The sequence below is a fragment of the Giraffa tippelskirchi genome, chromosome 14, assembly GCF_054371585.1.
Source record: "Giraffa tippelskirchi isolate mGirTip1 chromosome 14, T2T-mGirTip1v1.2.pri, whole genome shotgun sequence".
Classification (NCBI taxonomy): domain Eukaryota; kingdom Metazoa; phylum Chordata; class Mammalia; order Artiodactyla; family Giraffidae; genus Giraffa; species Giraffa tippelskirchi.
Genome location: NC_137288.1, coordinates 57,946,739 through 57,961,669, shown reverse-complemented (window position 1 = coordinate 57,961,669; position 14,931 = coordinate 57,946,739). Strand labels below are relative to the sequence as shown.

The 14,931-nt window shown below is 47.8% G+C and overlaps 1 protein-coding gene across 2 annotated transcripts in view; it reads left to right on the top strand.

The window, feature by feature from the left end:
- LOXHD1 (lipoxygenase homology PLAT domains 1) overlaps positions 1–14,931 on the top strand; it is a 191,928-nt gene that overhangs the window by 156,197 nt on the left and 20,800 nt on the right. For both annotated transcript variants that reach the window (XM_081561528.1, XM_081561527.1), the window contains 4 exons: positions 1,697–1,824; positions 7,770–7,887; positions 8,800–8,974; positions 10,505–10,690. In XM_081561528.1, the coding sequence (XP_081417654.1) occupies positions 1,697–1,824; positions 7,770–7,887; positions 8,800–8,974; positions 10,505–10,690 (607 nt within the window). The remainder of the gene's footprint in view (positions 1–1,696; positions 1,825–7,769; positions 7,888–8,799; positions 8,975–10,504; positions 10,691–14,931) is intronic.

Genomic DNA, 14,931 nt, shown 5'->3' with positions numbered 1-14,931 from the left:
AGCTCACCTCCCTCTGGGCTCTTTAGTCTGTGGAAATCCAAACCCTCACACCCCAGTTATTCATGTTACAAAAGAACACAGGTTTGTCACTTCACAAAGAACCCTAGGGCTCTTTGGACTGGCCACCTCCCCAGGACATCTGATATCAGACCAGAATTACAAAAGCCTGTTTCTGTGTCTCTTTCTGGAAACACATCTATGGCATAAAAAGAGATGGGCCTGTGTAAAGAAGAGAAAAAAGATGGACCCGGAGAAGACAGGAGTCTGGCAAGCCCAGTCTTAAGGGGTCAGTCTCCACGGGGCCACGAGCACTCACTTTGATCATTCTGAGTCTGCTGGGTAAGAGCCGAGCAGTCGGGCTTCTGCCTTCGTTGCCATAGCTCCGTGCCCACCACACACGCCCTTGTTCGGTGGTCTAAGAGGATTTTCCTGGGAAAGCAAAGTGTAGTTCAGTTTCCCCCGGCAAACGTGTCCTCCTGGCCAGGCCCGAAATACTACTTCTAACCTTGCAATGTGGTGGTGAAGGTTCTCAGTGCCGCCTGAAAAGGACAACATCAGGGGTGTGATCACTGACATGAATAACATGGGTTCTGAATCTGAAAGCAACTGGTGGTGGGTATCCGGCATCTGTGACAGTGATATTGCAGTGTGGGAGCCCCTGGGGAAAAAGGAGGGGCTGGCTATGGGTACATGCAAGGAGATGGTCAGCATGGCGTGTCCTTGGCCGTGTGTGCGGGCCTCTCCTGAACCTTTGAGACCTAACTGGACACCTGGCGAGAGACTGTGGCATAAGAGGCCAGGGGCCAGAGGACACTCCATGTCAGGGGTGAAGATGGCCCCTCTTGCCCCGAGGCCGCCCCTCAAAGGAAGAACCGAGGCAGGGGCCTCGGGGAAGGCACCACGCTGCAGGGAGCGGGCTGTTCTCACCTCTCCAGCAGAGACAAAGAGAACACGCCCTCTTTGGCTCAAACCTCAGGCCAAAGGGCAAAACTCCAGTCTAAAGTGAAAAGCACCTACCGTAGGCGGCTGGCCCACCTCACAAGCGAAAGGAGGCAGAGGTCCCTCAACCGTCAGCCCCGACACACTCCCCATCACCGACACGCAGGGTGTGCTGGTTGTGACACGTAGGAGGGACGGGCCCCCAGAACTGCTGCTACCCCTTGATGCCAGGCCCAGAGCGGGCACCAAGGCGAGGTGTCTGTAGCTCTCACAGCTCTTCATAGTGTGTACTTCTATTCATGGGGAGGAGACAGAGGCTAGAGAGGGTGTGACATCTGCCCAGATTCCACAGCTAACAGGGGGGATGGCCCTGGGGCTCCAGTGGTGCCCTGCATGGCTCCAAAAGCCACTGTCCGGCCGACACACGCTGCTGGCATGAACGGACTTAGGTCGGGCTTCTACAAACAAGGAGGTGGGTGAATGCTGGGGCGATCGGTCATGTTCCTACTCCACATGTATTCTCTCTCAGAAACTGAACTCCTCTCCAGCCCTGAGCTGGCCACAGCCGGGGACAGGGACAGTGACAAGGCCTGGCTCTTGCTCCCCAGACATTCATGGTTGCTTAGAGGGAGGGCTCTTTTCAGAGCCGTGGAGCTTGGAGGACGTGTTCTTTTGCCCCAGCGAGAGTGAAGTGTAATAAATCGCCGGGGGTGGTGGTTGAAGCCAAAGCCCAGGACTTGCGTCCCTCTCGTGGCAGGTGCTCTACGAAATGACAGTGTGGACAGGGGATGTGGTGGGTGGTGGCACCGACTCCAACATCTTTATGACCCTCTATGGCATCAATGGCAGCACAGAGGAAGTGCAGCTGGACAAGAAGAAGGCCAGGTATCTGGACGTGGCCTGTGCCCCTTGCCTCTTTGCCCCTCCACACACCCAATCCTCCACCCTCCACCCCCATCCTGCCTTCAACCAGACTACCCTCTGACTCTCCCCTCATCCCCTGGAGCCTTCCAGCCTCCACCCTTCTGTCTGTGTAAGTCTCCCCTCCTAGAATGCCTTTCATCCACTCTCTCTGATGCAAGATCTTTCGGTTTCAAAGGCTAGAACAAATCTACCTTCTCCAGGAAGCCCTCTTTGATCACTTCAGCCCATAGCCCTCTTTCCTTCCTTCCCCCTTTCCTTCCTTCTTTCTGTCACTGTAAAATGTTTATTGTAAGGTCTGGAGGTTAGCGGATAGCATTGTGACATTGTGAATCTCCTGCTTTCATTCTTTTTACTGTAGTAATGTAACTTGTTCACATTAGGGGGAGCTGGCTGAAGGGAACACAGAAATCTACTCTATTTTTGTAACTTGCCTACAAGTTCAAAATGATTGCATAAAAGTGAAAAAAATTTATATATTAAAAAACAATTGAACACCCATATCAAACATTGTCTCAGACACTTGAGGGACAGTACAACCGGGAAGAAAAGATGCTCAAACTCATGAAGTTTAACACCGGAGGGGACCACACAACAACACCACGGACACTGATGTGGGCTTATTTTGTGTTGGATGTTTTTCTAAGTCCTTTGAATGTATTGACACACTTAGTCCTACCTACAATTCTATGAGGACTGTTATTATCCCCATTTTACAGGTGAGAAAACTGAGACACAACAGGGTCAAGTCATGCTGCTCAAGGTCCCATAGCCAGTAAGCTTTGGCCCTGGGCAGTACACCCAGGTGGCCCCAGTTTTAAGCCTTAGGTTCTACTTCCTCTTAAGATAGTTACTAGTAATGACAGTACTGGTGGACCTCTTTAATGCTTCCTGTCTGCGCCTTTCATTAAATCCCCAATTTAGTCCTAGCTTTTGTTTGGTTTTCTGTGTTCGGCTATTGTCCCCCAAACCATCCCTGACCCCTGATATCTTAAGCATCAGAGGGCAGAGACCCAGAACCCAAGCCTAAGGCTTGTACAACCCACCCACAGCCACTCACCTCTGAACCCACACTGCTGCCTCCCACAGATCTTACCCAGCTTCTTAGCAATCTCTAAAACTCTTCCATTAAAGCAGGAGGGCAGGATCCTTTCTGAGCTATCATAGCTCCTGCCTCTGGCCTTGCATGTGTCGGGCACTCAATAAGCATGTCTGGAGGGTGGCGGTGGTAAGGATGGGAGGGATGGTGCTTGGTGGGGATGAAGATGCTGAAGCTCTTGGGGGCCAGGAAGAGGCCTTTTCTCATGGACAGAGCAGTCCACGAGAGTGGGAACTCTGCTCATCTCATGCAGCTGGTGTCTGGGGGGATCCGATGAGAAGAGTTTTGGCCTCTCTTCTCTTAGCACTCCTATGCTCTTATTATGCAACTCCTGTTTCCTCCTGGAATTCTCTCCTGAGCAGTTCTCCCCTGATAATGATTGTAATAATGGTTAACATTCAAAGAGCACCTACTCCCTGCCAGGCACCCCTGTAAGTGCTCTCTGTCTCTCTCTCTCTAGAGAGTTAATATATACATATAATAATATTTATATTAACTATAATAATAATACAATTATATATATTAACTCACAACAAATAAAGTGCCTGAGGCATAGAAAGGTGAAGTAACTAACGCCCCAAGGTCACTCAGGTAGTCAGCAGGGAAGCTGGGATTTGAACTCATGTAATTGTGGAAATAAAATGGAGGTCAAATGAGAACAGAGGCTGTATCTTTCCAGCTTGCTACTGTAAGAGTGTGAGCACCATCATGCAGTTTGGCAGAGACCGAAGGCTCTCAGGATCCTGGAAAAACTTCAGAGTGCAGCATTATTTGAGGCATGGGAGAACTGGAGAGCTAACCAGAATCGAGGCAGCTCATATGATTGGATAGAGGAGTGTCTTTGGATTTCTCTAGGTGGTCTTGAGTCGGGAGTGGGGGAAATTAGGAAGGAAGGTTTGACGAGTCCTGAGTGTCGTGGGCCCACTGCTGGCGAGGCTGCGGTCTGGCGGCCTAGGGTGGCTGTTGCAGAGCCGACGGGCAGAGCTCTGTTATCCCCTCCAGGCTATCTGTGGTCGGCCTCCTCACTCTCTCACAGTCTTCACCTCCGTGCTTTGACCCTAATCTCCAACCCAGCCCCAAATCCTTGGAATGTCTCTGGTTAATTATCCCACGCCAACATTCCACCTCATTTTAGAGATATACATAATAGCTGGTGGGAGAGATAGACGCTTCTTTTCTGATAGTATCTAAACTCCAAAAAAGTTTCTGAAAGTCACACCATTCTATAAATGCTTTGAGGCACCTTGTTAAAGAATTTTTTCTGAATTAAGATTTATACTGTGAGAAGAGCCAACATTTCTTAAACATACTAGTTTGCAAGCTCAGGTCTCTTAGCCAAAATACAGTTTGCTTTATTTCATTTGCAAGTGGCCCACTGTTTGGCCTGTGTCTTGGAATCCTTGTTATAGATGTCAGCATCTCAACTTGGGGACTCGGACAGTGAGATCCACTGGGTTTGTGTTGTTCTCATAGCTTAGTGCTGTGCAAAGGGATCCTCCCAAGAAATGGCACATAACCAGAATGGAGATGGAAACGGGCATGTGTCACACAGAAGGCATTGTGTGGGTTTGCCTGCTGCAACTCCCCTGTTGTAAAATACTATACCCAGAGATCAAACTTGATAGCCATTCCCTCAACCCCTCTCCCTAGTTGAAGTCCCCAACTTGTCATCTTGCCACTTTGGGGGGAAACTGTTCATAACTAATTCACTTTGAGATGGTGGTGAATTGATGTGGCATTCAAAAAAAGAAAAAAGATACCCTCAAAAGGAAATGCTTAAACCCAAGGAATATGTCTCTAACAGTGGAATTTGAGGCAATTAATGTCTCTAATGGAGATAGGGATTGCTTTTAGGCAAAGAGATGTTTTTTCTCTAGAGGAAATTAAGTGCCTATAAGGAATCATCCCGAGGCCCAGTGGAAACCCCATGAACTAGGAAACTCTTTGGTCTGGAAGCAAACCAGATTCTCAGAGCTTTGCTGGGTTTGCCCTTCAGAATGGCCCCCTGGCTTCCACTACCTACAAATCTTCCCAGCTTCTTGGCAGTGCCTAAAACTCTTCCATTAAATGCTTGCCCTTGGGCCTGCTTAGCCTCACGCTGTCCTCTGTCATGGAGGCCACTGAGCGAGTGGCTGCTGGGCCCTTTCCCAAGGACATTCTTTGATGGGTGGAGAACAGAAGGGACAGGGTGGGAAGGGAGAGAGAGGCAGAGAGAGCTGCTGAGCTCCTTGGGGTGGGTGAGCAGGGCACGGCTGCTGGGCCCTTTCCCAAGGACATTCTTTGATGGGTGGAGAACAGAAGGGACAGGACGGGAAGGGAGAGAGAGGCAGAGAGAGCTGCTGAGCTCCTTGGGGTGGGTGAGCAGGGCACAGCCTGGGCCTTCAGCAGCCCGTCCTTCTGAGCCAGAGGCAAGGGCACGTGGCTCAGGGGCAGACCACTTCTCCAGCAGTGGCCCCTCAACGTGGGATCCCTCCCGCACGTCAGTGGCGTTGTCTTGAGAGGGTGTGGGAAGCAGGAAAGAGGTGGCTGGTGAGTCGTAGAGGGATGAAGTTCCCTTGAGGGCGTTTCCTTTAGGATGTGGGCCTTTTACTCTGAGGAGACAGGGTCTACCAGGTGTAATCGGGATTTAGCCTGCAATGAAGGAGTAGGGGGAAAGTATAATCCAGGCTTCAGTTTTCTAATAGAAAAAGCTTATTTCTCTCTCCCTTTTCCTTACACCTGCCCGACCATAAAACCTCCATAAAGAGGAGATTGTTGGTTAAATTCAAATGGTGACAATTAAAGTAAAAAACGAAGTGGAAGTATTCTAACCTTCCTTTGGTCTGCAACATTATACACCCAGCAAGAGTAAGGAATGAATGAGTTGAAAGATTATTTGAGAGAATCTCCACTTTGTGAGATGAGCTTGAGGGGAGTTTCTGAGAACTGCCTTTCAGTTTCCACGTGACCAGGAGACAGACAATTTAAACTAGAGCAGGAGGAATTTAGGGCAGACTTCTGGGAGAGTGTTTTTACTTCTAATAATCGCAAAGTGCATGAAGCAAGTTATCAGAAGGGATTAGGCCTCTGTTCCACTGTCTTCAAGACAAGGAGTAGTTAGTTTTCGGTTTGTAGCATTTGCAGTTCTAGCTCCCACTGGCTGTGGCCTCTGTTTTTAAAAACCATGTTTTGCTCAAGGAAGCATAAAATTGCCATGCAGCATCATATCTTCAGTGATACCTGTGTTACCCCCAGGGGCTTATCAGCAGCAGCATCTGGAATCAGTGAGCAGTCAAGCAATGTCAGCACTGAAGGTCGCATTATGCATGCGGCACTGTGAGAAGAGCAGTAGAAATAAAGATAGAGCATCTCTAAGATGATGCGGTCATTTCGGGAGAAAAGCAGTAATAGCAGCAAAAGCAATGTCACCTGCCGTTTTACAGTTGTTAGTAGTGTTATCCAACCAAGGGCCACTGCATTCAGTTGTGCGTATCAGTTCAATTCAGTTCAGTCGCTCAGTCACGTCCAACCCTTCGCAACCCCATGGACTGCAGCACGCCGGGCTTCCCTGTCCATCACCAGCTCCCGGAGCTTGCTCAAACTCATGTCTGTCGAGTCGGTGATGCCATCTCATCCTCTGTTGTCCCCTTCTCCTCCTGCCCTCAATCTTTCCCAGCTTCAGGGTCTTTTCAAATGAGACAGTTCTTCGCATCAGGTGGCCAAAGTACTGGAGTTTCAGCTTCAGCATCAGTCCTTCCAATGAATATTCAAGACTGATTTCCTTTAGGATGGACTGGTTGGATCTCCTTGCTGTCCAAGGGACTCTCAAGAGTCTTCTTCAACACCACAGTTCAAAAGCATCAATTCTTTTGTGCTCAGCTTTCTTTATAATCCAACTCTCACATCCATACATGACTACTGGAAAAACCATAGCTTTGATCAGACAGACATTTGTTGGCAAAGTAATGTCTCTGCTTTTTAGTATGCTGTCTAGGTTGGTCATAGCTTTTCTTCCAAGGAGCAACCATCTTATAATTTCATGCCTTCAGTCACCATCTGCAGTGATTTTGGAGCCCAAGAAAATAAAGTCTGTCACTGTTTCCATTGTTTCCCCATCTATTTGCCATGAAGTGATGGGACCAAATGCCATGATCTTTGTTTTTTGAATGTTGAGTTTTAAGACAACTTTTTCACTCTCCTCTTTCACTTTCATCAAGAGGCTCTTTAGTTCTTCTTCACTTTCTGAAGGGTGGTGTCATCTGTGTATCTGAGGTTATTGATATTTCTCCCAGCAATCTTGATTCCAGCTTGTGCTTCCTCCAGCACTGTGCATGTTGTACAAAAAGGAAAATGTTAATGGTACTGTCTAGAGTTGTACAGTGCACAACCTGCCCCACCATTCATGGCAGCCATGTCACTCACAGAGCCTCATTGCAAGCTTTGCAGTTATGGAATTCTTTTCACATTTTAAATTGATTTCCCATCCATTTGGTCCTATAACAGTTTTATGAGATTACAGGGACAGTGTCATGTCCCCCAGCCTACAGATGAGGAGACCTAGTCCCAGAGAGGAACTGGGACTCTTCTATGTGGTTAACACAATGAGATTAGGACCCAGAACTGGTAGCTCTTGATTCAGGGCCATTTCTACCAGCAATTCACTTAACCTAGCCTTTCGAGAACACTTCTGGGTGCAAGAGACAGGCTACTGGGGAGTCACTGGAGCTGAGAGGCCTCTTCTTCTCTCCTTACCCCGAATCTGTCTTTACTATGGCCTCTCCCCTCACCATGGCCAGCCTCCCTCCTTCATGTCTCTCCTCTCCATCCTCAGATTTGAGCGGGAGCAGAATGACACCTTCATTATGGAGATCCTGGACATTGCCCCATTCACCAAGATGCGGATCCGAATTGACGGCCTGGGCAGCCGGCCCGAGTGGTTCCTGGAGAGGGTAACACGGCTGGACCTTCACCCTCCCTTCCTCCCACTGCCCACCCTTACTTCCTGCTCCTTTGGGTTGTCAGGGGGGTTTGTTAACATGCAAATGTCACCTTAGAAGGTTGTTACATGAGCCTGCCCCAGACAATATGGCCCTAGGTGTGAATTAATCAAGGAACGTAGTTTTATTAATTTGTATCCAGTCAAAACTGAATGAGCTGCCAGGGAATACAGCCTGCCTGATCAGTGTAGTGTGGACAGAGACCAGTGTGAGCTTCCTGGAGGGAGCGAGCTGGGAGGAGTGGGAGGGGAGCAGCAGGAACTGGGCGGCTAGGTTTCCACGGTGGGAACCTGAGGCAGGCAGTGGGGAGGCTCCTGGTTCCCCCGTGGTCCCAGTGAGCTGGCTGCCTCTTCTCTCTGAGCCATCCTCTCATCCCTCATCCATCAAAGGCCATCTGTCCCGAGTCCCCTGAGGCTCTGCTCCCCGTCCGCCTTCAGCAGACTTTACTTGAGCCAATAATACAGTGTTCCCTCCAAGGACAATCTGGTGAACTTGGGTCCACAGTCCTGGGGGTTCTGTGACTGAAGGTAGTTTGGTTGGTCTATTTTTATGGCATTAATTCACCACACATTCCTGGTGCACAGTGATAGGGCCTCCTTGGAAACATATTTACATGAATTGCCCACTTCCAGCTTGCCAAGTAAAGTTAGTCACGGCGGGGCTTCAGACTCTGTACCAGGCCCGTGGGGTAGGGTCTTGTCCTGGAGAGGACCCTCTCCTTGTGCCTTGAGTCTAAGTCAGAAGAAGTTGTCTCAGGCCTGGGATAGTGGATTCCAGGGTCCAGACGAGTGGGCCGCCGTAGAGGGTGGGCAGTCGGTGGGGGTGAGGGAGGTGTTCACACACTGGTCGCTACCCCCCCACCAGATTCTCCTAAAGAACATGAACACGGGAGACCTGACCATGTTCTACTACGGAGACTGGCTGTCCCAGCAGAAGGGCAAGAAGACCCTGGTGTGCGAGATGTGTGCCGTCATCGACGGGGAGGAGATGATGGAGTGGACGTCCTACACTGTCTCCGTGAAGACCAGTGACGTCCTGGGTGAGTCGGGGGTGGGGCCCTCCCTTCTGTGTTCACTGCCCACTCACCCTGCCCTTCTCAAATTCTGGCTCAAGTCCTGAGCTCTGGTCAAGGCATTTTCTTTGTATAGCCTTTCAAAAGTGAGGCCAACTCATTTCCACAGAGGGTCATCTTCTACCTAGACAAAGTATTCCTTCCCATGACAGATGTGGCTCTGTCCTTTCTGCATCAGGAAAATGCAAGAAAATGGTGCAAGAGTTTGGCTCAGAGGCCCTCAGTCCTCTGCTGCCTCCTGAAACCCCTCACCCAGGTGCTGTTCAACATGGAGCCCTTTGGCTCTTTCCCACATCCCCATGCTTGCTTTGGCACCGTCTTCTGTGCCTGGGGTCTTAGGATAGGGTAAGTCCCTGAGCCCACCTGTGAGTGACATTTGAGTGCAGCAGTGACAGCGAGGCTGTCACAGAGGCTGGCACAGGTGTACCAGGTGCTGGGAACCTACAGGAGGGCACCTTCCCCAGCTGGAGCTCAGGGGCAAAAATCAGGGAGGGCTTCCCAGAGGTGGTGCCAAAGTGCAGCCAGAAAGACTAACAGAAGCCAATGAGGCAAATGGGACACCAGAGGAAGGACCTTCTTAGCAAAAGCACCAATGCATGCAGGGGTCTGCAGCTGAAAGGGAAGCAATGTGTCCTGCCTCCTTCCCCGCAACCAAATCTGTCCCCTGGGAGCTGGTGCAAGGACCCTGCAAACTCACTCACACTATGGTAATGAGGGATCCCTGGCTGGCCCTGGTAGCTCACACTTTCAACAGGGAAGCTCTCCAGGCACAGTGATAGGCACCTCTTGCAAATGAAGCCAAAGAAATGAAGCTTTCCTGTTGGCAGCTCAGGCATACATGTTGGGTCAGCACAGCTGGCAAGGCACCAGCTTTGTGGCACTTTCTCTCTTCCTCAGAACTAGACTTCACTCTCTTTGCCCAAAGTTCCAAGTGTTCACTCATTTTCAGGTCCCTCGTCCCTTCCTGATATGCTCTCAGAAAGTAATAAGCTCATTGATAACCACGGGGTATGTATCAGAAAAGTCTCAAGGGGTCACCTCTCCCAGAAGCCTTTTCTTTACAGCTGGGTCACTGCTTCTCTTTGGCTTAAGTGGACGATGTGCAGCTCTAGCATAGAATGTCAACCGGAGGCAGATGAGGGGACAAGGAACTTTCACACTGTACAGGAAGGCGTTTATTTCTAAACCTTAAAGCCAGTTTAAGGATGGGTATATTTCCGCAGAATACGTGAGTTCTTGTACCAAACCATGCACACCTGCTAACCAGGACCCCAGTTAACCCAACAGCATTTACAGGCTCAAACATAAGATGAAGGATAGAGTTGTAGACCTGGGAGCCCCAGGACACTGACCAGCCCTTTCCGACCTCATCCCTGGCCTTGACGACTCTGAACTTGCCCACGTGCACCCCTGGCTCCTCCCAGGATCCCACGAGTGAGGCCAGAGCGAGAGGGCTGTGATTCAGAAAGGCCAGAACCGTTGTCTTGTGCACCCCAGGAGCGGGCACCGATGCCAACGTGTTCATCATTATCTTCGGGGAGAACGGGGACAGCGGGACCCTGGCCCTGAAGCAGTCGGCCAGCTGGAACAAGTTCGAGAGGAACAGCACTGACACGTTCAACTTCTCCGACATGCTGAGCCTGGGCCACCTCTGCAAGCTGAGAGTCTGGCACGACAACAAAGGTAGCTCAAGGTCAGGGTGGGGGGCAGGCAGGCCACAGCTCTTCACCTAAGCCCCTGCGCATCTCTCTGGCAGCTCATGGACCCTTCCGCCCCAGGGTGGCAGGCAACCGGAAACAGTAGATTGCTACCATTTTGACGTTTCCATCAGTTAGAAGAGCCAGTGTTTTGGGGCAAATTTCAGTTTCCTCCTGCTCCACACCCCCCATCCCAGGGTAATGAGTAGCTCTTACTTTTTCTGTGATATCAGGGCATTAATTCTACTTAGTTCAGACATTACAATTAAGGGGGGTGGGGAGGACCATGTCACCAAATTCACTTCACATGAATTTTCCATAAAGGATTATGCTTGTTTATTTATAATAGCAAATCTAAAGTTAGTCAAATTCAGTTATAAATATGAATGATGGGATAGGATATAAGCCAAACAAGAAATTTATCTTCAAAATACCGAAGGAATACTCTGTTACATCTGTAATTGTGAGGAAGCTCGTGTTCGGTATTTCATTACCACTTTGTTGACTTTAGGCCACTATGAACATTTTTTTTTCTGGCTTTGGGCCATTACGTTATACATTATATAATTGGAACAGAGCTGTTAAATACTAAATGTCACCTCCTTAAGACACATTAGTTTCTTGATTTATGCCATTCTAACTCACTTGTCTTCTATTGAAACTGGCTTTGACAAGGCTATTCACTTAAATCCTTCACCAGCCTTCTCTGAGTCTCTCCCCCATGAGTAGCCCAGAGGTGTCCCGAGTGTTGTATTGTCCTTACTTCTTTAGATCCTTGCAGAGAACCAATATATCTGTCATGGTGACTGATGACGCCTAATTTGGCAGCTTAACATGCATTAAACAATTTAAAATGTTTTCCATAACATGGGATAAGCTCTGATTAAGCACAAAGTACTCAGTCTTCAGAGCAATAAAATAATGAAGATGTGCACAGCCCTCAATTTTCAAATCTCAGTGTACCCACTCAGTCATTCATTGAGGGAACATTTACAGCATTCGTTATGTGCCTAGTGCTCTGTTAAGTATAAAAGATGCAAACATTTGACCTTTGTGACAGTCTTATGGATTCTTGCCACAAAAGAACTTTATCGTTTCTCTTTTCTACAACCAAAGAATACTGAGGCCCTGTGAGGTTTGAACAACTTACTCAGAAACACACAGCAAGAAATAGACATAACCGAAACTCAAATCCAGGTCTTCTGATGCTTATTCTAGTAAACTATGCTGTGGGCCAGCCCATCCTGCCAGTTCCATTCTGCCCAGCCAGTGGGCCGATGGGTCAGAAAAGAAAAGATAAGGAGATGAGGGCAGCTTCTTCTACCTCTGTTCACTATGTCCCCCATACATGTCAGGGCATCGGGGGAGGGTATCTTCTCCAGAAAAGTGAGAGGAGATGCTTATTTCTCACCTGTCCATTCATTGTCCTTATAAGTCTACGGAAAGAAACATACTTACAAAGTATTCTCAGAACATCTCTAATGAATCTCTCCTCTTTCCTAACAAAGAAACAAAACAAGATCCCTGAATTCTTTCTCACTCTCTCATTATCCATTATGATTGTCTTAGAATTAGTAGGAGGTTGGCTGGGAGCTGAAAGTCTGATAATTGTGGGTCAGATTTATTAAGATCATCTTTTGCCCCAGAGAATTCAAAAGATCAGGATGAGCTGCTGCCCATGCCACTCAACAAATGAGTGTCAGGACAATCACTTGAGTGTTTGATCAGGCTGCCATTGGCTCAGTAACAGCACTGAGCCCCATTGTGTGTCCAATTATAGTGATTTGACAGACCAGATTGATGAGGGTGGGTGGAGATGAGGTCTGTCTACCCTCACATCCAGGCATACAGTTTCCTGTTGCAGTGTCCACACCAGGGGCAAACCACTGTTTAGGAAGTATATTCCCAGGAAGTGTGCCCCTTCCCTAATCAGAAAGAAGCACATTTTACTTCTGCACTAATACACACAATACCAAGGCATTACTCTTGAGAGCAGGAGGCTTGCCTCATTCACATTCATCTTCATAAAAGTGCTTATGGCAGAGTGAAATCTCTTTAAATCTTAACTTGGTTGAGACTCCATGCCCTCCCACCCCCAGGAGGGAGCTGTGAAATACCAAGACCACAGCCCCTACCTCAGAAGCAACAGAGAAGCAAAGAGATTAGAACCTTGAGAAGGAAGAAATACTATTCCCAGTGAGTCTGAACAATCCCCTCAGGGTTCAACTACAAGATGGGATCAGAAGTCAAGCGGCTCCCTTTTCACCTCCTGGTCAGGTCAGACAACTAGGTAGGGGAGAATTTCATGTAGACCGTGATGACCTCCTCACTTTTCTAAGAAAGGAAGACAATGTTAGAGCCATTTTTCTTTAGGGCCATTTTTAATATGAAGATTTCACTCTTCATATTAAAGTGAGGGTGAAGGGATGACCAGAAAGACTGAGGATGCCCTTATTAAAGATCACAGTTCTAGCTAAACACTCTACAGTCTTTGGAGTCATGTATCTGTCCAGGGTACTGACTTCTCTCCAGCTTCTCTCAACTCTGGACTCTGCCACTTGTTTGTAGAGTCTCCACCTTGGAGGCTGACTATTTTCAACCTAGAGTATTATAGATTTCTCTCAAGCTTGGCAAAATGGTTCAAACTGCCATACATTTCATCCTCAAGTCACAGCAATAAAAGGCAGATAATTGTTGATACTAGATAAGAGTTCATCTCTGTCTCCTGCCTTCAAAAGCTGCTATTTCCAACTCCACATTATCTAACTCCACCTGACTAAGCACCTGAAAGCCTACTGGTTCTTTGTCGCTTGGATGACTGTTCCTGTTGCTGCCCGCACCTTCAAAATCTGGCTTATTCCTTCTCAATCTGTTTCTCATCACAGACTTTCCAGAGTTCTCTTGGGCACTTGTGTTCTATGTTGTATCTCTCCTTCCAAACTATCTTGGAAAGCAAAGACTGACATATTTGAGAAAAATGTTCCAGAAAGTCAAGCAGTAACATTTCAGGAGTCAGGAATAATGTTTGTCTTTAGTGATGTCTGTGTATCCCTCCTTTGGGGCTCCCCAGGTGGCTCAGTGGTAAAGAGTCCACCTGCCAATGCAGAAAACACAGATGACATGGGTTTGATCCCTGGATTGGGAAGATCTCCTGGAGTAGGACATGGCAACCTGTTCCAGTAGCCTTGCCTGGAAAATTCCATGGACAGAAGAGCCTGGCGTGCTACAGTCCATGGGGGTCACAAAGAGCCTGACATGACTGAGCATGCACACCATCCATTGTCCATTCATCACAGCTTTGCTCTATAAAGTTGCTGTAAACACTGAACCACTGCTGCTAAGAAAAACACAAGGTTAGGTTCCTGCAATCCTCTGGTCACACATTTTCATCAACCAGTCAATACATAACCTTGTTTTGTGTTGGGGAAGGGGCTTTCCTGGTGGCTCAGACAGTAAAGTATCTGCCTGCAATGCAGGAGACCCAGGGTCGATCCCTGAGTTGGGAAGATCCCCTGAAAAAGGGAATGGCAGCCCACTCCACTATTCTTGCCTGGAGAATCCCATGGACAGGAGATCCTGGCAGGTTACAATTCATGAGATCACAAAGAGTCAGAGCAACAAACACACTGTTTAAAGACACTTCATATGGTTTACATTGTTGGTTTATTAACAGTGAACTCATGGCCATCAACACTATTGATGAGGATAAGGGAAAGTTACGTGGCAAATCTATTTTCTCTGTAAGGCACATCACAGCCTTCTCGCACTTAGAAACACTAGACAGTTCTTTAGCACTATAACATAAAAATGTAAAAACAAAAACCCCACAGCACTAAGTAGATGACATAAACACTTGTTCATAGTGTGCGAGCTTAAACAGGAGTCAGAGCACCATCTTGTTTAACCTCAACTGGCAACATGTGAATCAGACAGCACAAATTTTTACTGCTCTGCACATGTCTGTGAATAACTGTGAAAGGACTGTGAGCATTGATTTTAGAGCTACACATAAATTTTATCAAGTAGGTGAATTTGCAAATATGGATACAGAAATAATAAGGTTCAACTTGATCTGTTTTTGAAAAGACAATATTTGAGCTAAGACCTAAAGAATTTATAGGAGTAACATTTGGTGAGGTGTGGTGTTTATCAAAAACGAAGTGTGTTTGAGGCAGAATGAATAGAAAACATAAAAGCCCTAAAATATAAGAAAGATTGATATGTTTC